The sequence below is a fragment of the Chlorocebus sabaeus genome, chromosome 8 (assembly GCF_047675955.1).
Source record: "Chlorocebus sabaeus isolate Y175 chromosome 8, mChlSab1.0.hap1, whole genome shotgun sequence".
In the NCBI taxonomy this organism is placed as follows: Eukaryota; Metazoa; Chordata; class Mammalia; order Primates; family Cercopithecidae; genus Chlorocebus; species Chlorocebus sabaeus.
This window is the reverse complement of record NC_132911.1, coordinates 144,417,766-144,439,974: the sequence shown is the minus strand read 5'-3', so window position 1 is coordinate 144,439,974 and position 22,209 is coordinate 144,417,766. Positions and strand designations below refer to the sequence as shown.

At 40.2% G+C, this 22,209-nt stretch overlaps 1 protein-coding gene across 35 annotated transcripts in view; it reads left to right on the top strand.

The window, feature by feature from the left end:
- The window catches only part of PTK2 (protein tyrosine kinase 2), a 355,066-nt gene that overhangs the window by 221,232 nt on the left and 111,625 nt on the right, over positions 1 to 22,209 (top strand). For 21 of the 35 annotated variants that reach the window (XR_012093771.1, XM_073018384.1, XM_073018411.1 and 18 more), the window contains 2 exons: positions 14,679 to 14,696; positions 20,949 to 21,005. Coding sequence is in view for 34 of the 35 variants with exons in the window: in XM_073018384.1 (XP_072874485.1) it covers positions 14,679 to 14,696; positions 20,949 to 21,005 (75 nt within the window). In the remaining variant the exon portion in view is untranslated. The remainder of the gene's footprint in view (positions 1 to 14,678; positions 14,697 to 20,948; positions 21,006 to 22,209) is intronic. The other 14 variants (XM_073018416.1, XM_073018415.1, XM_073018408.1 and 11 more) reach the window with 1 other exon arrangement.

The window sequence follows — 22,209 nt, the reverse complement described above, 5'->3', positions numbered from 1 at the left end:
CCTCCCACGTTCAAGCAATTCTGCCTCAGCCTCTCAGGTAGCTGGGACTACAGTTGTGCACCACCATGCCCAGCCAGTTTTTGTATTTTTAGTAGAGATGGGGTTTCACCATGTTGGCCAGGCTGGTCTTGAACTCTTGACCTCAGGTGATCCACCCGCCTCGGCCTCCCAAAATGCTAGAATTAAAATTACAGTCTTGAGCCACCACGTCTGGCCCTTTGTGATACTTTTTCAGTATTTGTTGCAATTTAAATAAATATTTAATTTTCTAACAGATTATTTTGTTTCAGTTGTTTATCATGCAGCATAATTTCCTTTATTTAAGATTACTTTTAGGTTTTCCAGGTTAGTGACTGGAAATTATTCTGAACTATTAAAACATCTAATGAAATAAATGTTATTTGTATTTTGTATTAAGCTGCTTCATTACAGATTCAAAAACAGCTCACTTGTATATGCAAAGGTGGTTTGTAAACTGTAAAGTTCTATAAAATGTAAGGTGGTATCATCTATAATAATTACTGCATTTTATCTCTTTCTGTGTGGTCTCTGATACACTAGGTTTGTTACCTATTCATGACTATGCCACTTATAAATACAGGTGGTTATTTACATATGCATGTGGCTTAGAGATCATGCCTGGCCCATCCACAAGTGTCATTTTGTTTAAACCTCATGAGAGTCTTCGTAATATTTTCACCTTACACATGAAATTAAGACACTCAGAGCCGAAGTGGTCTGGCCAAGTTCACACAGCTAGTGAGTAATAGCCTGCTGGAAATCTTGATCTTGGACTACAAGGTTTGTTCTCTTTACATTAGACCATATTGACTCGTTTATTTCTTTTTTTTATTTCTTTTTTTTTTTTTTTTTTTGGAGACACGGTCTCCCTCTGTCACCTAGGCTGGAATGCAGTGGCTTGATCTCAGCTCACTGCAACCTCAACCTCCCGGGCTCAAGCAATCCTCCTGCCTTGGCTTCCCAAGTAGCTGGGACTACAGGTGTGCACCACCATGCCTGGTGAATTTTTATATTTTTTTTGTAGAGACAGGGTGTCCCTATGTTGCCTGGGCTGGTCTCAAACTCCTGGGCTCAAGCGATCCGCCTGCCTCTGCCTCTGAAAATACTGGAATTACAGGTGTGAGCCACTGCACCTAGCCTATGTTGGCTCATTTCTAAAGCTTGATGATATAAATGTGTGGAAGGGAATAATACTTTGGAAGAGTTTGAGTGTGATTCCATTAAGGTTCTTTTCCCCCCATTTATTAGGAATAGGATAGTACTGACTCAGTTCCAACTCTTTCATTAAAATTCAGAAATGTGCCCTGTATTCAAGTTTGAAAAAGGTTGTTCTGTCTAGTTTTACACTCTGGTTTCAATTTTGATAATGCTGTAGGTTACCAAGGTAGCCTCTGTTACTGAAAGCTTGATTTAAATGCTAACTTTTAGGAATTAAAAGGGGAAAGAAAAGAAAAAAAAAACTTTGCCCTAATTTTAGAGCACTATCACCTGTTATATAAGTAGTTCATTTTTTTCCCTACCAAATCCAAGGGACACTGAAAAAATTAAAAAGTAAAACTAAATTTAGGCCAGGCACAGTGCCTCACGCCTGTAGTCCTAGAACTTTGGGAGGCCAAGGCAGGCAGAGCCCAAGAGTTTGAGACCAGCCTGGGCAACATGGTGAAACCCTGTCTCCGCAAGAAATGTAGCCAGGTGTGGTGGCGTGTGCCCATAGTCCCAGCTACTCAGAAGACTGAGGTAGGAGGATCCCTTGACCCTGGGATTTGGAGGTTGCATTGAGCTAAGATCACCCCACTGTACTCCATCCTGGGTGACAAAGAGAGACCCTGCCCCCTCCCAAAAAAAAAAAACAACTAAATTTTAAAAGACAAATTCATTTTTGTGAATTATATGATTTGTGACATAATGTAATCAAATTAATTCTTCTAATAATTTTTATGTGCACAAAGTACTAGGTGTTGAATGTTATTGACCTATTCCTAGTACCTGGCTCACTGGAAATTATTCTAGTTTCAACAGTCATGAATAGTGTTTTGTAGTCAGTCTGGTATTAGGAGAGACTCCAAACCATTGAGAAGCGTACAGTTGTCACTGACTTCATACAGACAGACTGGCTGATCGTGTTGTGCATGAATAAGGAAGTGAAAAATCAAAATAGCCCAGCTGTGCTACCTTCTTTCCTATAGCCCTCCCTCTCCCACCATTACATCATTTGAACTCCCTATGCCACTACTGAGATTTGGGTGTTCTTCTTAGTCATACCCTTTCTTCTATGGGTTCTAAAGCAGTTGAGAGGAATACTTGGAAGTCATGTAGGTTTTGAAATATCAACATCGTATGTTGTTAAGTAGTATCTTGAAAAAGGACCCAGAACCACTCCTTCACCCTTGAGTTGAAGTTCTCGTCTCAGCTGCAGTCAGTGCAGACAGTGCAGACAGAAACTCACAGACCTCCCTGGCAAGGGGTAGCCTGAGGCACTTTCAAATTTTTAAAAAGGCTAAATGAAAAGCTGAGCAATAATGAGTACAACAAAAATCTAAAGTGGATTTTTGTTTTTATAAACTTGTTCCAGCCCACAGAAATCCAGCTCAGTCTTAAAATTTTGTTTCCAGAAGAGATTATTCCCATCTTCTCCCAAGCAGCCTCCACGCTATAAAGGAGAAAGAAATATATGAGAGTATTATAAACAAAAATGTATTTTTGTCTTTATAAAATAAATGCTTCACAGTTGGCAGTGTTGGATATACTTGGCTCATGAACCATCTTGATCCTCTGGCGAAACTTATTAACAATAATTAAGCTTCTCAGTCTTTTTTTAAAAATGTGTTACTAAAACACAAGAAGCCCAAGTATCATCATCTTACCAAATATAAAATAAATATTGCTAACATCAAAAGGCTTAGTTTTTTTTTCTTTGAAGAAAATAATTTTAAAGGGAATGCTTGAAAGTTTAAAATATAAATTCTAGAATTTGACCTCAAGTCTTCCCCCACCCAGTTTGTAGCTTATAGCTATACAATAATTGTGGATTAAAATCAAACTGCATGAGTCAAGACAAAATATTTTTGATACCTTTACAAAGAGGAGACCATGGAAATGAACAAATATTAAGTGCCTACTGTGCTTTTGAATTTTGAGTTTTTAAAACTTTTTATGGAAAATTTCAAACATATACAGAAAAGAGAGAATAGAATTGTATCATGATTTTTCATATCGTCATCACCCAGATTTAGCAACTAAAATCTTCTGGCCAATTTTATTTCACCTCTGCCTCCATCCACTTACATACACACATAATCCCTACTGGTTATTCTAAAACGAATCTAAGGCATATTTCACCTATAACTATTCCTAAAAGATGAGACTCTTTTTTTTTTTTTTTTTTACAAAACATTATCAGCTATCCAGTCAGTGTTCAAATGTCCCTTATTGTCCCATTTTCATATGTGGTTTCATCTAAACAAGAGTCAGATAAGAAGTACTTTGTGAATTTGCTTGCAGCATCTCCTGTATGTGTCAGCTAGACCTTGTTGATTGTTTGTTAACTAGTTGCAATTCATCTGTTGAAGAAATTGTGTCCGTTTTCCTATTCTCATTCTGGATTAGGCTGATTACATCTCTGTGATGCTGTTTTGTTTAACCTATTCTTTTCTGGCCTCTTTATTTCCCATAAGCTGCTTGTTAGAATCTAGAGAAGTTTGATCCAGTTTGGGCTTGATTTCTGCCCCGCCCCGCTCCCCCACCCCGCCGCCAAGAAAACTTCATAGGTGATGTACATCTGGTTGTTCTTTGTGATGTGAAGACTAATCAATGGGTTTAGGTCCCATCATTCTCTGATCCATACATGGGAACGTCCCATGAGCATTTCACCTAATAGTTTTAGCAGCTATTGACATTAATGCTTAGGTTTCATCAGAGGCCACAAAATGGCACCCTGTGAATCCTGCCATTTCATCTCCCTTTGTTTAGCTGGAATGCTTCTAGAGACAGCTTTCCCTCACCAGCTGCTTCATTACACTCGGTAACAGGCTTCTTCTGGGAAGACAGGAAAACTGCCTTTTTCTTTTCCTTTATTTACCAGTTTTTAAAGTAATAAATTTTACCTTGCTAGTCAGATGTCATTCTTTGAGATTTTCTTTTTTAAATGTCAGTATGAATTTGGGTGTTTTTCACGTGTTGGGATAGGAGGTTCCCCCGTGACCACCCCAGGTTGGATGATTACTGGGAAACCTGTTTCCCGGAACACAGAGCTCAGGTAGTGTGCAGCTTTGTCAGCACCACACCCTCATGCCCAAGGAGAAGAACAGAATTGAGAGGTATGGTCAAAGGAAAATATCGCCTTACTTATGTAACTAGAAATAAAAAGGAAAATGCTGATCCAGTTGAACTATTCTCATTGTGCTCTTTATCCCATTCGTACCTGTTCCTCCAGAAGCCCCAGACTCCCTTGTTGCTCACATACCCTCTGCATACCCTCTGTTTTGTCTTCATTGCTTGATTTCCCCCAACTTCTAAAACATTACACCTGTGTCTTCTGGGACTTCTCTATATATTCTTCTTTGTCACCTTCCTCTAACTAAAACTCTGGAGGTCACCGATACCCCTTGGTGCCTCTAACTAAAACTCTGGAGGTCACCGATACCCCTTGGTGCCTCTATAGCCCTACTGATGATGTCTGAGAACCATGGTAGCACTAGCACTGGAGATGAGGTAAATATCCCTTGATTTTCATTGCCCCTTTCAGACTCTTCTCCCTAAAAAACACCAGCTTTGAATCTCACATATCAGAACAAGGCTATCCTATGTTCCTCAAAGTTGTGAGCACCCAGTTCACTGTCACTTCTCCAGCATCCCCCATCGTACTTTGGGAGGATTTCAGTAATCGTGGTAGGCAGTTCTTCCAGCACGTCTTTTTTTTTTTTTTTTTTTTTTTTTTTGAGATGAAGTCTCACTCCGTCGCCCAGGCTGGAGTGCAGTGGCGTAATCTTGGCTCACTGCAACCTCCGCCTCCTGGTTTCGAGCGATTCTCCTGCCTCAGCCCTCCGAGTAGCTGGGATTGCAGGTGTGCGCCACCACACTCAGCTAATTTTTTGTATTTTTAGTAGAGACGGTGTTTCACAGTGTTGGCCAGGCTGGTCTCAAACTCCTGACCTCAGGTGATCTCCCCGTCTTGGCCTCCCAAAGTGCTGGGATTACAGGTGTGACCCACTGTGTCCAGCCCCAGCACCTCTTCTCTCCATTCTTCCAATGGTGCTGTATGCTATTCTCGTTCCTGTAGGGCCTACACTTTATCTACAACTATGACTTTCCTATAATTTCAATTTTAAGAAAGCCCTCTCTGACCACCACCTCCAATTTTTCTAGCTTGTTCCTTGATCCCATCCCCATTCTGCTGTCTACATCACACTTTTGTGTCTTCTCTGGTTTCTTAACAAGCCTAAAACCCCTGATTGATTATTGTATCCTTCCCTGGCATACGTCCTCATCATCTCTGCCCTACTGTTTTGTTTGTTTTTAACTCACTTGGCAGAAACACTGCCAATAAAGCCAGCTTGTTCTGTCCCATGTCTGCTGTAGCACAACTGAACCTTAAAGTGAATAGCACAATCACATTGCTTTGGTCTTACTTTCAGTTCTGTCTCACAGCCACTTTGAACCTTTCCTTAAACCTCCAGCATTTGCCAGCCATAAGTGCTGCCTGCCTTGGTCTCACAATAGATACGATAGATGACTTGTCCTCACCCAATGAGATCTACTACTTTTTTTTTTTTTTTTTTGGAGACAGAACCTCTCTCTGTCACCCAGGCTGGAGTGCAGTGGTACGATCTTGACTTACTGCAATCTCCGCTTCCTGGGTTCAAGCAATTCTTGTGCCTTAGCCTCCTGAGTAGCTAGAACTACAGACACTTGGTTAATTTTTGTATTTTTGGTAGAGACAGTATTTCTCCATGTTAGCTGGTCTCAAACTCCTGGCCTCAAGTGGTCCGTGTGCCTCAACCTCCCAAAGTGCTGGGATTACAGGCATGAGCCACCAGGCCCAGCCCAATTAAGTCTAACTTGTTACCAGTCTACCTTCTATCACTTGTTACCTGGTCAGGAATTTTCCCTGCTCTACTACTGTTAGATTTTTTCCCTATGTGCAGCAAGCCAATCATTGTGGCAACAGGTTTTGCCAAAGGGAAAAGATCTTATTCCCAAGGCTGCCATGTGAGAGATGAGAGAACAAATGTCAAATATGCCTCCCCAAAGATGAAGTTTTAGGAACATTTATGGGATAAAGGAGCAGGGCAGTTGAAGGCATGGGAAAAAGTGATTGGGTATAAGGAAAAGTGAGTTAATAAGTGATCTGCACACACATAGGCTTCCTGACTCTTCATAGAAGGCATGTTCAGAAAATGGTAGCATTACCATGATCTGAGGGAAGAGTTTACAGCTCTGATGTCATATGGTCATCTCTCCTGCATTGACATAAGCCCGTTTGAAGGATCGGTGGCCTCAAGCTGCTTGAGCTGGGCAAGAGCTGCCCTCTACTTTCTGAAAAACAACTTAAAGCACCCATTACTGCAGTGACCTACAGGAAGCTAGTGGGAGTTTAGTTACGGATTGTCTGGCTATTTGACTTGCTAGTGGGAGTTTCTAAATCTAAGCGACTAAAAGCAACTGATATCATTTGGATATTTATTCCTGCCTAAATCTCATGTTGAAATGTAATCCCTAGTTTTGGAGGTGGGGCCTGGTGGATGGTGCTTGAATCATGAGGCAGATCCCTTACGAATGGCTTGGGCCATTCCTTTGGTGATGTGTGATCTCTGGTTCTGAGTTCACATTAGAACTGGTCCTTTAAAGTATGTGGCTCTTCCCCACCCCACCCCTTGCTCTTCCTTTTGCTGTGTGATGTGCCTGCTCCCTCTTCACCTTCTGCCATGATTGTAAGCTTCCTGAGACCTCTCCAGAAACCGAAAAGATGTCAGCACCATGCTTTACATAAAGCTGGCAGAACTGTGAGCTGATGAAAACCTTTTTTCTTTATAAATTACCCAGTCTCCAGTATTTCTTGATAGCAATACAATAACGGCCTCATACAGCAAACAAGGCAGGTTAAGTTTGGCAGGCTTAATCAGGTTAGCTCTGGTTTCATTTGCACATCACCCACTCTGATTTCCCCACCTTAGTAGCCCCCTTCTGACATCACTGGTCACCTTATGATAGAAGAACTCTTTATGTGAGTTATTGTGATTCAGTGTTGCTCCTTATTGAAATTGCCGTGCTTTTGCTTCCAGAATACCATATTCTTCCTGCCTCACTCCTTGTTATTCAACACTTCACGCCTGAGGATCCCAGGACTCAGTTCTTCCGACACTTTGTGTCAGCCACAGTCACCCCCTTGGGGATCTCATTGTGTTTCATGACTTAATTATGCTGGTGACTCTCAGATTGTTATCTTAGTTTTTCAGACTTCTTTCTTGAACTCCAGACCCCTGTGGCCACTACGTTCTCACTGTGTGGAATCTGGTGTCTCATAAGCATTTCAGAGTTAATATACTCGAAATGAACTGATATTCACACCAAGCCTGCTTCTCTCCCCTTCTCCACTCACTAAATGGCACTACTTTCCTTCTGGCCGATCAGATCATCCTTGGGGTTATTCTTGATGCTATTCTCTGTTTTCTTCTCCTGTATCCAATCTATTGACAAATCCAAATTGTTCCTGGAAATAAACTCTGTACTTACATTAATTTTGCCTAAGCTTTTTCCTTTAAGGTTTACCCTGGGAATATATTTAGAAGACCGAGTCATAGATTGAAGTTGCCCTGTATATGTACTCTGATTAGTGGCAATTACAAGTGGATTTGTAAAGGAAAAAAGAACAGACAGTTCTTAAATTGTTTACCAATAATTTGCATTAAAATAATATAAGTATTGGCCAGGTGTGGTGGCTTACACCTGTATTGCCAGCTCTTTGGGAGGCCGAGGCAGGCGGATCGCCTGAGGTCGGAGGTTCCAGACCAGCCTGGCCAACATGGTGAAACCTGTCTCTATTAAAAATACAAAAATTAGCCGGGTGTGGTGGCGAATGCCTGTAATCCCAGGTACTCAGGAGACTTAGGCACAAGATTTGCTTGAACCTGGAAGGCAGAGGTTATAGTAAGCCAAGATCACGCCACTGCACTCCAGCCTGGATGGACACAGCAAGACTCTCAATGATGATAATAAGAAACTATTGATTGTCCATTGTTCTTTATATCACAGATTCCAGGAACATGAAGATAATGTTTTAGTGGTTTAGGTGCAGTGGGGAAGATGCCCTTAAAAACGGTAATTTCCTTTATAGGTGTAAATTTCTTTGATAGAGGATTTCAAAATAGGCAGCTAAATGTCAGAAAGTTGTATTTTGGAGACTGATTTATTTTGATAAGTGTTCTTTTCAACTTAGCTTGTTTTTAATTAAATTACCGACTTCAAGTTGGAGCCCTTTAATGAACTGGGCAAATAAAGCATTTGCAGTTTTCAGGGCCTAATATTTAAATATTTGAAAAGCAGGCATAACTGGAAGGCCCAGCGTAAAAATCAAGGGCCTGGTATGGTGACTCACACCTATAATCCCAGCACTTTGGGAGGCTGAGGCAGTCAGGTTCCTTAAGCCCAGGAGTTAGAGACTAGCATGGGCAACATAGCAAAACCTTGTCTTAAAAAAAAATCAAGGACCCCACTTTTTTTTTTTTTTTTTTTTTTTAAAGGCAGGGTCTTGCTCTGTTGTCCATACTGGAGCGCAGTGGCATGATCTTGGCTCACTGCAACCTCCATATCCCGGGGTCAAATATACCTCACACCTCACCCTCCCAAGTAGCTGTGAACTACAAGCACACACCACCATATATATATAGTATTTAGTATACAAAAATACTAGCTTTTGTATTGTTTGTAAAGACAGTATTTTGCCTTGTTTCCCAGGCTGGTCTCCAACTCCAGAGCTCAGGTGATCTGCCCACCTCTGCCTCCCCAAGTGCTGGGATTACAGGCATGAGCCACCATGCCTGGTTCCCACTTTTACATTGAATCCTGGTTCCCCCGAAAGAGGGAAATACCATGGTGTTAACTGAAAGGGGTTCCTATCCAGACCCCAAGAGAGGGTTCTTGGATCTGGCTCAAGAAAGAATTTGAGGCAAATCCATAGGGTAAAATGAAAGCAAGTTTGTTAAGAAAGCAAAGGAATAAAAGAATGGCTACTCCATAGGCAGAGCAGCAGTGTGGGCTGCTGGACTAAGGATACTTATAGTTACTTCTTGATTATATGCTAAACATGGGGTGGATTATTCATGAGTTTTCTGGGAAAGAGGTGGGCAATTCCCAAAACTGAGGGTTCCTTCCCTTTTTAGACCATACAGAGTAACTTCTTGACCTTGCCATGGCATTTGTAAACTGTCATGGCACTGGTAGGAGTGTCTTTAGCATGCTAATGCATTATAATTAGTGTATCGTAAGCAGTGAGGATGACCAGAGGTCACTTTTGTCACCATCTTGGTTTTGGTGGGTTTTGGCCAGCATCTTTACCACAAGCTGTTTTATCAGCAAGGTCTTTATTATGACTTGTATCTTCTATCAACCTCCTGTCTTATCCTGTGACTTAGAATTCCTGACCTCCTGAGAACGCAGCCTGGTAGGTCTCAGTCTTATTTTACCGAGCCCCTATTCAAGATGGAGTTGCTCTGGTTCAGATGCCTCTGACATTAGGACCAGGCTACATAATGTTCCACAGTGTTCCATGCTGCAGAGACATTCCTGCGATGCTAATGGGTGACCCAACACCAATCAGCCCATTCTGCCATCTGCCATGGGAGTCTTACCCCTTGGTGGTGAGTGTTTCCTTAGCCTCCAAGTGTTCAAACTTTGTTTTTCTTATCTAAATGTGTAGAGAAATAAGTAGCCCTCTGCAGTTATAACCATTCACTGTGACCACTGTTAGCCACTCCAAAACTGCCGCTTTTGCTGGTGACTTGCCAATTGATCACACGTTGCCACACATACAAAGGTCAAGTTCTCCCTCGCAGTATGGAGTAATCCCTGTACCCCAAGAGCCAAAGGGAACAAGTAACGCAGTACAAAAAAGAACAGAGAATGAGAAGAGTGACATTGTCTGTCATTTTTCAAAGGCTTCCTGGGAGCCTTCTAAAAGGGAATAGCTAGGATTGCAGTAAGATAGTTGAGACTGAGGTAAATATGAACCAGCGTAATCACATAGAAAGTTGGACTGGTGAGAAAGGAAAAGTTGCTCAGAGCAGCCTGAGGTATGTGAGGTCTGCAAAATTTATCAGGCCCAGAGAGGCAGGAGTGCAGGGCTTCAGTCATGCCCTCCTCACCCCTATCCTGCACCCAGGCCCAGAGCAATTGTTGAAAGGCATTTTTTTCTTGACTAGCGGCCTTACCCATTATCTTCACATTCCTAGAATTTGTGAAACAATGTAGGAACTCTCTCTTTTCCTTTAAAAGGAAATATTAATATTCTGAATGACTCTTGACATCATTCAGAATAAAAGCCAGTGCCCTTACCATGAGCTAAGAGGTGTTAGACACTCTGATACTTCACTGAGTGTGTCTCAGTGCCACCTCCCCCTTCCCACTCCCAACTCTTCATCCACCTCACCTGACTTCCCTGCTGCTCCTCAGCATGTGCTCACACTGACCTCTGCAGAGCCAAGGCCTGTGTGTCTGCTGCACTGGCCTCCCCTGATGTGTGCATGGTACTTTCCCTCTCCTCCTGAAGTCTTTGCAGATGACTTCCTCCGTAATCACCATATTTAAAATGATAGCCCCACCTGAAAATACTCCTTCTTCTGCTGGTTTTTCACTAGCACTTACATGTTGACATCCCATATAATTTACTTATTTTATCTTCCTTCTCCCTTACTAGAACAGTAAGTTTAGGTGTCTGTTTTGTTCACTGCTCTAGCTCCAGCACCTACATGGTATGCCTAGTTTATGGCAGGTATTCAGTAATTAAATGGATTATCTTGAATACAATAAAAGTCCTAATCCTTTTTGTTTTTATGATGTGTGGTAATATTCTTGGTATTACTCAAAAAGAATTGTACTTTTTTAGAAAATTCACTTTTTCAGTTAGTATAAAGAATATTCAGTCCAGTTTAGAAATGAACAGTAGGAAAATAAGAAGAGCCAACACTTGTGGAGTGATTACTCTGTTCTAGGTGCCCAGGGAATCCCATGGAATCCTTTCCCAACCTCCTTACTGGAGGTAGCTTCCATAATGACCCCATTCTACAAATGAGAGAACCAAGGAACAGAAGTTGAGCAATGTATCCAAGGTCAGAATGAGTAATTGAGCCAGTATTTGAATCCAAACTGTCTGGCTCCAGAGCTAGTGTTCCATGTATCTTTTATTTTTCTGTAACTTTACCCTTGGAGAACGGTTGTAAGAATAGTAATGTGATGTCTCTTATGTTCTTTCCTCCAGTTCACTATGTTTATATTTTGGCTCACTTGCTTTATCACTCTATAGGTTTTTTTGTTGTTGTTAGTTTTTTTCCTTGAATCATGTGAAAGCAAGTTACAGACATGGTGCCCCTTATAAACATTTCAGTGTGTGTTTAAGACCAAAGATGTCATCTTATATGATCAGAGTATAATTATCAAAATCAGGAAATTTAATACTGAAGAAATGCTCTTATCCACAGTCCAAATTATTTCATCCCAATAATGTCCCGTATCGCTCTTGCTTCCTGATCTTTCCCTTTCCCAGTCTCCAGTCCAAAATCCCATCCCGCATCAAACAGTGCATCCAGTTGTCAGGCCCATCTTGGCGAGACAAGGTTTCCCTCTGTTGCCAGGCTGGAGTTCAGAGGCTCTGCTTCTGTGGTCCAGGCTCTACCTCCTAGCTCCAGCAATCCTGCCAACTCAGCCTCCTCAATAGCTGGGGCCACAGGTGCGCGACACCACACCTGGCTAATTTTTGAATTTGTTTGTAGAGACAGGGTCTTGCTATATTACACATGCTGGCAGGCCCATCTTCTTAACTGAGAGACCAGTTTATACTTTACTCTAGGGCCATCATATACAAACTCCAGAAATTTAGTGTGTGTAAAGGTAGCTTTTCAAATCAAGCAATAAGATGAAATTGTCAGTAAATGTTAATGGGATCAGCCGGGCGCAGTGGCTCATGCCTGCAATCACGATACTTTGGGAGGCCAAGGTGGGCAGATCACCTGAGGTCAGGAGTTTGAATCCAGCCCGGCCAATATGGTGAAACTCCGACTCTACTAAAAAAAAAAAAAAAAAAAAATTAGCTGGGCGTGGTGGCAGGCGCCTGTAATCCCAGCTACTCGGGAGGCTGAGGCAGGAGAATCCCTTGAACCCGGAGGCGGAGGTTGCAGTGAGCTGAGATTGCGCCATTCCACTCCAGCTTGGGGGACAAGAGCGAGACTTCTCAAAAACAAACAAACAAACAAAAAATGTTAATAGGATCAAAGCATGCCGTTTGAAAAATATTACTGAATTGTACATTTCTGTTCTCATTTCTGTTCCTAATATGTTGACAATGTCAATAAGATTGTTACCATCTTGGTGGGCAAACAGTCCTGACCCTTGTTCTTGGGTCCATACTTCTGATCTTTCTTTATGATACCCTGTGAGTATGCAGTTAAATGTTGATGTTACCTGTGTCTGTCATATGTTAATGACTGCTGCATCTTAAAGGGCTACGTCCCTGCGTCCCTGGCTTTGACTTCACTTTCACACTTGTCCACTATTGCTATTACCATACTGCAATTGCTGCTTGTTTTCTCATTTTGCTATATGCTTCTGGAGAGCTGAGATGTGTCTTATTGATCCGGTTTTTTACTCTAAAATGAGCTTTGAGTACGTGAATGAGTGAGCAAATGAATCAATATTGCTAGTAGAGGTTTTGCAACTTATGTTTTCAAAGATCCTCATCACCGGTTTTTATGTTAAGGTAATCTATGTAAAGTATATAACTCAAGAGCTGTGAGTGTCTTTGATAATGATTTGGGGAAAGTTGTTCATAAAACTGTTTCACAAATGAAGAACTGCTATTTTTCTGCTATTTTTTTTCTTTATGGTTGAATGTGTTCACAAGAGTCTTGAATTATTTATTGATTTTTGTTTTTTCCTTTAAATGTTGTCATTTGGAAAAATATCTGAATGTTCAATTGGCTGGCTCTACAGAGCTGGGAGAGTCTTAAATCTTGTTTCTGTATCAAGTGCTAATCTACAGGAAATTAAATTTTAAAATATTAGTATGTTTTTTAAAACTCAAGTCAATCATAGTAGGAAATAAGGCATGCCAATGGTCAAAATAAAAGCATTGCAATTTTGTATCTGTTTTTATAGATAAGCCTTTAAATGTAACAAAAGTTGTCTTTTGTATTGAAATAATTTGTTTCTATTTTTCTCTTTCCCCTCTTGCCTCTTTATAAAGGAGTCAGTCACTGCCAACATAAAGTTAAGAAAGCTAGGCGCTTTCTCCCTTTGGTCTTCTGTTCCCATGATCCTCCTTCTACGGGTACTGCACTCATATTTGCACAGGCTCTCCTATTAACCAGAGCACTCCAGAGAAACTAACTCTAACTTGATGCTTATAGATTATCCTGAACAGATCGTAGCTTTATCGAATATTAGTGTATGTGCTGTTCATTGTTCAGAAGCAATAACGGGGTTGGGGTGGGGGCAGAGTTTTATCTCTGACCATCTTTGGGTTACTCTCGTGAAGAGAAGATTTTTTGTTTGCCTGTTTGCTGGTTTTTAAATGCATGACAGGGCAAGAAGTCGTTTCTCAATTTTATTTGTGCTGTTTGAGTGTTTTCCCGCAGAGGTCAGCAGGATCACACTTTTTGCATTATGGATTTCCTAATATAGCATGCAACTGAATGAAGGAGAATGGTCATAGTGACTCCCTAGTAGTCTGCTTTTCATGCTTTGGGGACAGATACTTAGGGCTGCTGCATAGTAGAGACAGCTATACCATTTGGAGCATTTTCTAGAAAAGCAAAGATTGTTTACAATAATTGAAACAGTAATTTCTCCAAACTATTCAAAACAAAATTTCTTCCTTGCAAACTTAAATGGTAACCTTTGTTGTCAGCAGAGCTTCAAGTACCGCACTCCCCACAGTTTATAGTAGTGGGCTTGGCCTGTGTCTACCTTGTAATATTTAAATCCCACTGGCTCATTGGAATGGGCTTGCTAAGGGCTTATTCCCTTCTTGTAACTAAACATACAGATTAATAACTAGTTTATTTGCATTTTTATCTGAGGGGACACAAGTTCTCTTTGAGGAAGGTAGAAACCATTTTTAAAATTTAATTTAAGAGGCAGTCAAATTAACTTTGCTTAGTGTGGCAGAATCCAGTTGACACTCTGTAATACTTTAGCTGTGTAACTTCATGTAATACATTGACAGCTTTAAACTTGGCATTATGCCCTCAGATTCAAGTAAACATACTACCACTACAATCCTTCTTTATCTTTTGAATTAAACCCTGGGGGGTAATTTTTTTTATTTTTCTTACACTTTGGTTTACTTGCCATTTTAATAGTGTTTTCCCCTCTCTTCCCTCTTCTCCTTCCTATATCTCCCTCCCTCTGTTCCCTACTTCCCTTTCTTTGCATGCCACCTGGATCTGCAGATGAAATTAGTGGGGACGGTAATATTTATTTTCACATTTGTGTTATTGCGATGATAATTATTTATGGAAATAAATATAGTTTAGTATTTAATGAAAGGCAAAATGTGCTTTTGATCGAACAGAACCAAGTACAAAATGGTATGCAAAAATGATATTTTAAAAATTGCTTAGGGCTTTGGCATGGAAAGGATAACTACCAATTTCTTAATCACATTTTAGTGGTAAATTTGAGTTGTATGTATTCCTAGTAAATTTTCTAGATTTCATTATTAAAACTTTTCTGAGAGTTCTTAAAAAATGTCAAAAGCAAAATTATTAACACTTGAAAGCCATAAATGGTAGAGGTCCATACACTCTGTTTCACAAGTATAGTATCTACATGATAATTCTTAGTTTGGGAATGAGATAGTAGAAAGGAAAGAATGAAAAATGATTTTAAAGACTCACAGAAACTAACAGAATTAGGGAAATAACAGCAATAATGATAACTGGTTTTTCAAACAGTTGATAGCACTTAAGGTAGAAATTTAAAAGTTTAAAATCACATACTATGTCTTACGTTTCCCATCTACTTGATATACTGCTTGCATGAAACTAAACTCCTTTATACTAAAAGAGTAAGATTTTAGGCCGGGCGCGGTGGCTCAAGCCTGTAATCCTAGCACTTTGGGAGGCCGAGACGGGCGGATCACGAGGTCAGGAGATCGAGACCATCCTGGCTAACATGGTGAAACCCCGTCTCTACTAAAAAATACAAAAAACTAGCCCGGCGCGGTGGCGGGCGCCTGTAGTCCCAGCTACTCGGGAGGCTGAGGCAGGAGAATGGCGTGAACCCGGGAGGCGGAGCTTGCAGTGAGCTGAGATCCGGCCACTGCACTCCAGCCTGGGCGACAGAGCGAGACTCCGTCTCAAAAAAAAAAAAAAAAAAAAAAAGAGTAAGATTTTATAAAGTAAAATTAAGAAGGAATTGTGGCCGGGTGTGGTGGCTCATGCCTGTAATCCCAGCACTTTGGGAGGCCGAGGTGGGCAGATCACCTGAGGTCAGGAGTTCGAGACCAGCCTGACCAACATGGTGAAACCCCGTCTGTGCTACAAACACAAAAAATTAGCCGGGCATGGTGGGAAGTGCCTGTAGTCCCAGCTACTCAGGAGACTGAGGCAGGAGAATGGCATGAACCCAGGAGGTGGAGCTTGCAGTGAGCCAAGATCGTGCCACTGCACCCCAGCCTGGGCGACAGAGCGAGACTCTGTCTCAAAAAAAAAAAAAAAAAGAAGAAAAAGAAAGAAAAGAAGGAATTGTGTTTTTTTCCTCCTGATTAAATGAAAGAATGCTTTTACTGATGATTTCACCTATGTTCATTTTTGTAATAGGATAGAGGTATTGATAACTTGAGTATAACGAGCTAAGCAATTTCAGTAAAAGGTCTTAAAAGTGCATGTTCTTTACAGGATTTGAAGTCAGAGATTTGAGCTTCATTTTTAGACTTATTCTGTGATAATAAATTAGCAGCTGCAATTCATCAAGAGCTTTCTGCACATGACACTTTACTGACTTGATTTCTCATTCTCACAGCAGTCATTCAGAATATCACTGGGTATTGTCCTCACTGTTTTGCAGGTGAGGAAAGTGATAATCAAAGGATTAAGAGAGACTCTAAGGCTGCTAGAGGCAAGTGGTCAGGTCTTAGGCTCCAGCCTTGCCCTTTTTCCACTGCCCCATCCAGTCAGCAACTGACTAGCTAAGAGATTACGAGCAAATTGCTTTATCTCTTGGGTCTTCATCTGGGAAAGGTCTCAAGTGGTTGTTGTGAGGATTACTCTGTAAGCATCAAATTTTAGATAAATGTCTGCAAACATTTTCGTGTATTTTCCCCACCGATGAATTTCTCAATACTATGAATTAGCCAGGGCAAGTGTATTTAACCCATTTTACAGGTGAATAAGCTGAGCTGTAAGGCTAGTCACTTATTCTTGGTCAGTAAGACCCATGGACCAAATGTGGCCCACCTGTTTTTGTATGCTACAGTTTTTTGCCTGTGAAATAGGGATGGTGATCATAGTACAACCTCAAAGAGTTTTGCTGAGGATTAAATGACAATATATGTAATTATTTACAACAGAATCTAGTATATGGTAAGCTCCCAATAATAGGATTAGTAGTCAATGTCATTATTAAATATAGAATGCAGACCTAGCTTCATTTGTGCCCAGGCCTTTGAACTTGTTTCCTTTTTTCTTCTTATTTTCCTTATTTTTTGAATTAAACCTTGGGGGTAATTTTTCTACTTTCCTTAAACTATGTTACACTAACATGTAGAGGGCCCAGAAGTTTCAGGCTGGACTCCAATTTTTTAGGGCCCTTGAGTATGTAAAAATATCTGTTATATCAATGTAATAGTATCTCACAATCCTAAAAGCCAGGAAAGAAAAGCAAAATACAACCACATCAATGTCAAGAATTCTTGGGAAGGCTGGGTGAAGTGGCTCCTGCCTATATTCTCAGCATTCTGGGATTACACTTGAACCCAGGAGTTCGAGACCAGCATGGGCAACATGACAAAACCCCATCTCTACAAAACACATAAAAAATTAGCAGGCATGGCGGTGCATGCCTGTAGTCCCAGCTATTTGGGAGGATCGCTTGAGCGCAGGAGGTGAAGGCTGCAGTGAGTCAAGATTGCACCACTGTACTCCACCCTAGGCGACAGAGCAAGACCCTGTCTTCAAAAACAACAAAAAAAGAATTCTTAGAAATATACACCAGGTAAGAGGCCGGGCGCGGTGGCTCAAGCCTGTAATCCCAGCACTTTGGGAGGCCGAGGTGGGTGGATCACGAGGTCAGGAGATCGAGACCATCCTGGCTAACACGGTGAAACCCCATCTCTACTGAAAATACAAAAAAAAAAATTAGCCGGGCGTGGTGGCAGGCGCCTGTAGTCCCAGCTACTCGGGAGGCTGAGGCAGGAGAATGGCGTGAACCCAGGAGGCGGAGCTTGCAGTGAGCTGAGATAGTGCCACTGCACTCCAGCCTGGGCGACAGAGCAAGACTCCGCCTCAAAAAAAAAAAAAAAAAAAAAGAAATATACACCAGGTATTACAATTTGAAAACTCATATATAGAAGGTTATAAACTTTTGCAGATTATGTACCTGCAACATTGCTGATTTTACTCCATGAATTCTCTATTCACATTACCTCATAGTACACACACCTGCACCCCAAATATAAGTAATTCCCAGACAGCTTTGATACATCCACAAAGATTTTATATACAATTCATACAACTAAAAAAAAACGAAATTTACAGATTTTTTTCTTGTGATTGTATGAATTAACTGAAATATATGCAACATGATATTTTCAACAATGTGTGCTAGCCTGATACATATTAGCCTATTTGTTTTTACTCCTTCACAATTATTTTAGAGGTTGATATCTCTACTGAGGATTTTATAAAATGAGACAGTCCCTGAAGGACTGCTGTCAAACCAAAAAGATTGGCTGAGAGTATCGGCACATGGGAATCCTAGATCCTCAACTGCCAGGTCCTTTTCAGAGAGCCTTCAGAAGAAGCAAAACAATAAGAAGAGCTACTGTTGCTTGATGATCTGTTATGTGCAGGGCACATCTCAACTTTCTGTTGTGTCTCCTGTAATCCTCATAACAACCCTACAAGGTGGATGATGCTATTTTACCCACGAGGGCACAGCTGAAGTATTGCCAGGTGAAGTGACTTTCCAAAGCGCAAGCATTTTTCCCCAAATGGGCTTGTGTATTTTGTCACATGTTTTGCAGCTCTACCATTCACTTCTGTGCTGCCTCACACAGATTAAATCCTTTGCCTCAGTTTCCTAGAGGTACAGTGTTCCTTTACTGATTGCTGCACTGCATTCATTCTTTTGGTTTAGCATGTGTTTCTTGAGAGACCTTCTCTGTGCTAGGCACTGCTTTAGCTGCTGAGGACACAGTGTTGAGCAAGATATATGAAAGTTCCACTCTGGTATCTGTTCCATTCTGGAGAGGTGGGCATACAGTTCACAGGAAACAAAATTATATCAGTTTGTTATAGGTAATGAGGAAAATGAGCCAGGGACATGATTAAGAACAATGAGATGGGGGCATATTAGTTTGAGGAGAGATCTCTGAATAGGTGGCTAAACCCAGAATTGGCTCTAGGCCAACATAAGCTTTGGTGCATGGTAAAGCCCTCAGTTGGAGGTCACTGCCAGTGGTGGTAGCAGCAGCTTTATACCCTTCTTCATTAAGGCATTTTACAACCTGTCACCTGAGAGACTTGGGTTTCTGAACAGGCTTTTAATGAACCTTTTCAGCCATATGAAGCTGTGGTACCTGTGGTGACAAGTGCAAAACATTTGCTTAGTAACGCCATGAGCTACGTGCAGGGTTGTAGAGACTCTTCAGCAGTTTGGGTTACAGGGCAGCCTTGGGAAGGGAAGCAGAGGTGCAGAGTTTGAGTGGCTCTTTCTCCCAAAATCCTGCTGCAGCAGAGCCAACTCATGTGCTTTACTTCTAAAAGCACATACTTTATATGAAAGGAAGCAGTGAGGGTGCCAGGGCTGTTGTGTGGAAAGGCAGCTTTAGTTGCATTCATTTTCTGAGGAGAGCATCACAAAGTTGAGCATGTTAAACTGTGGAATCAAAAGAGAAATGATTGTGAATGGCCATTTGTGTGGCTTCTGTTTCCTTAGCTGTTAGAGTAGATTCCTCCCTTGCTTAGTCCTTTTTGTTGCAAGTGTGTTAGCAGCTTCCTTCCATCCCCAAATTTTCTTTGACAGGGTCTTTTGATAAGCCATCTTACACAGAAGCAGAGCTATAGGCCTACAGATGCCAATTTACTGTTCTTAGTGTTCGCTGAAAACAGATTAAGAGGGAGAAATACAGAAATAAAAGAATGTATGATTTGGAGTCTATTAAAACTTTTTTAATATGAGTATTCTTATAAATGTAAAAGAATAATATAGATTGTCTGCCTGTCATATAGGACTTAGGAATAGTTTACAAATAATAACTGTCTTAAAGAGCATTGATTTATTGGTGTTATATTCTGCTTCCCCAACCTTTTTTTTGCTGTAATCACTTTTAATGATGATTATATAATAAGAAGTGAATTCTTCCACTTGTAGATTTGATCTGAGTCATTACCATAGATGTGGAATGATTGATTCCCAGTGACTGTAAACCATATATATTCTCTATTTTCTTTGAATTCTATACCTTTAATATCTGAATGCAGTAATAAGGCAGCACAGAAGAAAGAACTTATAGCTTTTAGTTTCTCTGGTGTTAAACAAGGATGCTAGGTCAAAATATCAAAATAGAGCTCCTTGGAAATGATGCATCACAAAATACTGTCCCTGCTTTACTGACTCACAAGAATGGCCCAGCAGTTAAAATCCTTATACATGCAGCAGCTAAAGATTTTCCTTTTTCCAGAAAAAGAAAAAAGACAAGGCTGAAGTGATTTTTCAGTATAGTTGTTACCCACATGAATGACTGTTTTCTTCAGATGGGTATTTTTTAATTTCCCATTAATATAGTGGTGGACTTTTAAGTTGTTGTATTACCCAAAAAGAGTAGATAGATACCTTGGAACTTCTTGACATGATCTCAGAAAACCTCATTTTAATATGCTGCTTATTCTCCTTTTTTTCTTTTTAGATCCCTTTTGACATTAATGCCTAAAATATCTGAGTTTGAAAGTTAGGAAACAAATTCCTGTTGCATTTCTCAACCCTGAGCAAATGGAATGAATTAGCACAGTTAATCTCAAAAATTAGGCTGCCATTTATTTTCTAAAGGTTCCATTCAGATTATGCTGTCAAGTCTAATTGTTAATAAAATCATACTGTGTTTTGGAGATACCGGTCTTACTTGGAGAAAGCCCAGTAGACAACTGTAGTTTTAAACATGTATTTGGTGTAGTTGAGGAAGAGCTTTGCGGTTGGTAGCTTGGTTAATTTGAAGCATATACATAGTTGTTTCATGTCTTTCTTTTTTTTACAAGGGCTTTCTGTGTTAGCCCTGTTTGCTCTCCGATAAACAAGACTGTGTATTATAACGTATTGGACAATGATGTCACTTTTATTTCCATAAATGACTCATGTGTGAGCAAAATTTGAGTAATAGTGTTTTAAGAATATTTCAGCATTGTGGAGGATTTAAGCAGATCACTTTGCCTGTTTTAATTATATGAAATACCAGGAGGTCAGTTGTTTATCCTCTTTCAACATATTTGTTTCTTTTCCTGCAGAAACAGATGATTATGCTGAGATTATAGATGAAGAAGATACTTACACCATGCCCTCAAGTAAGTAAACTTCTGATTTTGTTCTTGCTCAGACTTGACATATACCTCCTTGCATTTAAAAGTTACTGATACTTACTGTCCTTTTAGAGCCATTTTTAATACTTCTTGGGTGCTGAACAGAAATATTCTTTTCAACCTTTACCATTCTATATTACTTACATATGCCCACTCAAAGGTCAGAAGCCTAAAACTCAAATGTCTGTAATAATTTTTAGTTACAGGATTTTTGTAATCTTGTTTTCTGACTCTATCGTAATAGAACCTTTATTGATTAGGGTATTTTCTGTCTGTAGAAAATTAGTATTATTGGTTAAGTATAAATGTGAATGTGTGTATGTATACATACACAATATATATACACACACATATATGTATAATACACATACACACACGTATACCCATACATTTACACACATATATTCAAAGATTTGCAGTTTCCCCCTTGAAATTGTTTATTCTTTGTTGCCATTGACTAACCAATACAAATAGCTTCTAACCATCGTCAGTCTGTACACCTCAGGGATGGGAAGTGTGGGGAGAGAGACAGAACTCTTAAAGGACCTTCATACAGCTTGGAAATGTCAAGATTCTGCTTCTCTCTGTGATATGCAACTTGTTGATTAAGGAAAGTCTTGAAGCCCCAGGTCTCATGTTGGAGTATGTAGTCTCCAGATCTTGAATTAGATAAGCTCTTGAAATTTCATTTGCATAAAAAAAATTATTTTTTAATTTTCTTTTCTTTTCTTTTCTTTTCTTTTCTTTTTTTTTTTTTTTAATGTTCCACACAGTACTGGCTTGAGTTTAAAAAAAAAAAAACCTGCCTTTTAAAGTCTTCAGAAGTCTTAGTAGTTAATTCAAAATCTGAATGTCCTGATTTTAGCAGAGCTATATATATTTGTAAAATAAATGTTATAGGTGCCTTATTCTGTTGTATAAATATTCTTGTAAATATTCTTATTTGAATGTTCTGTATACATTGAGGAAGCATTACCAGAATGAAGAGAAACAACCCAGTGTTGCCTTTCAGGTGTGCATTGTGCCCTGTGGACCCATGTCCCCTGTCAAGAGCTTCTTGACTAGAGGGTTATTCGGAAGAGGCCAGAGCTGAAGCTTGTGTGTACATTTTGATGGCCAGTATCAGTTTGGAAAATTGTTTAAACTTAGGTTTAACTTTTTGGCATGGTGACTCACATCTGTAATCTCA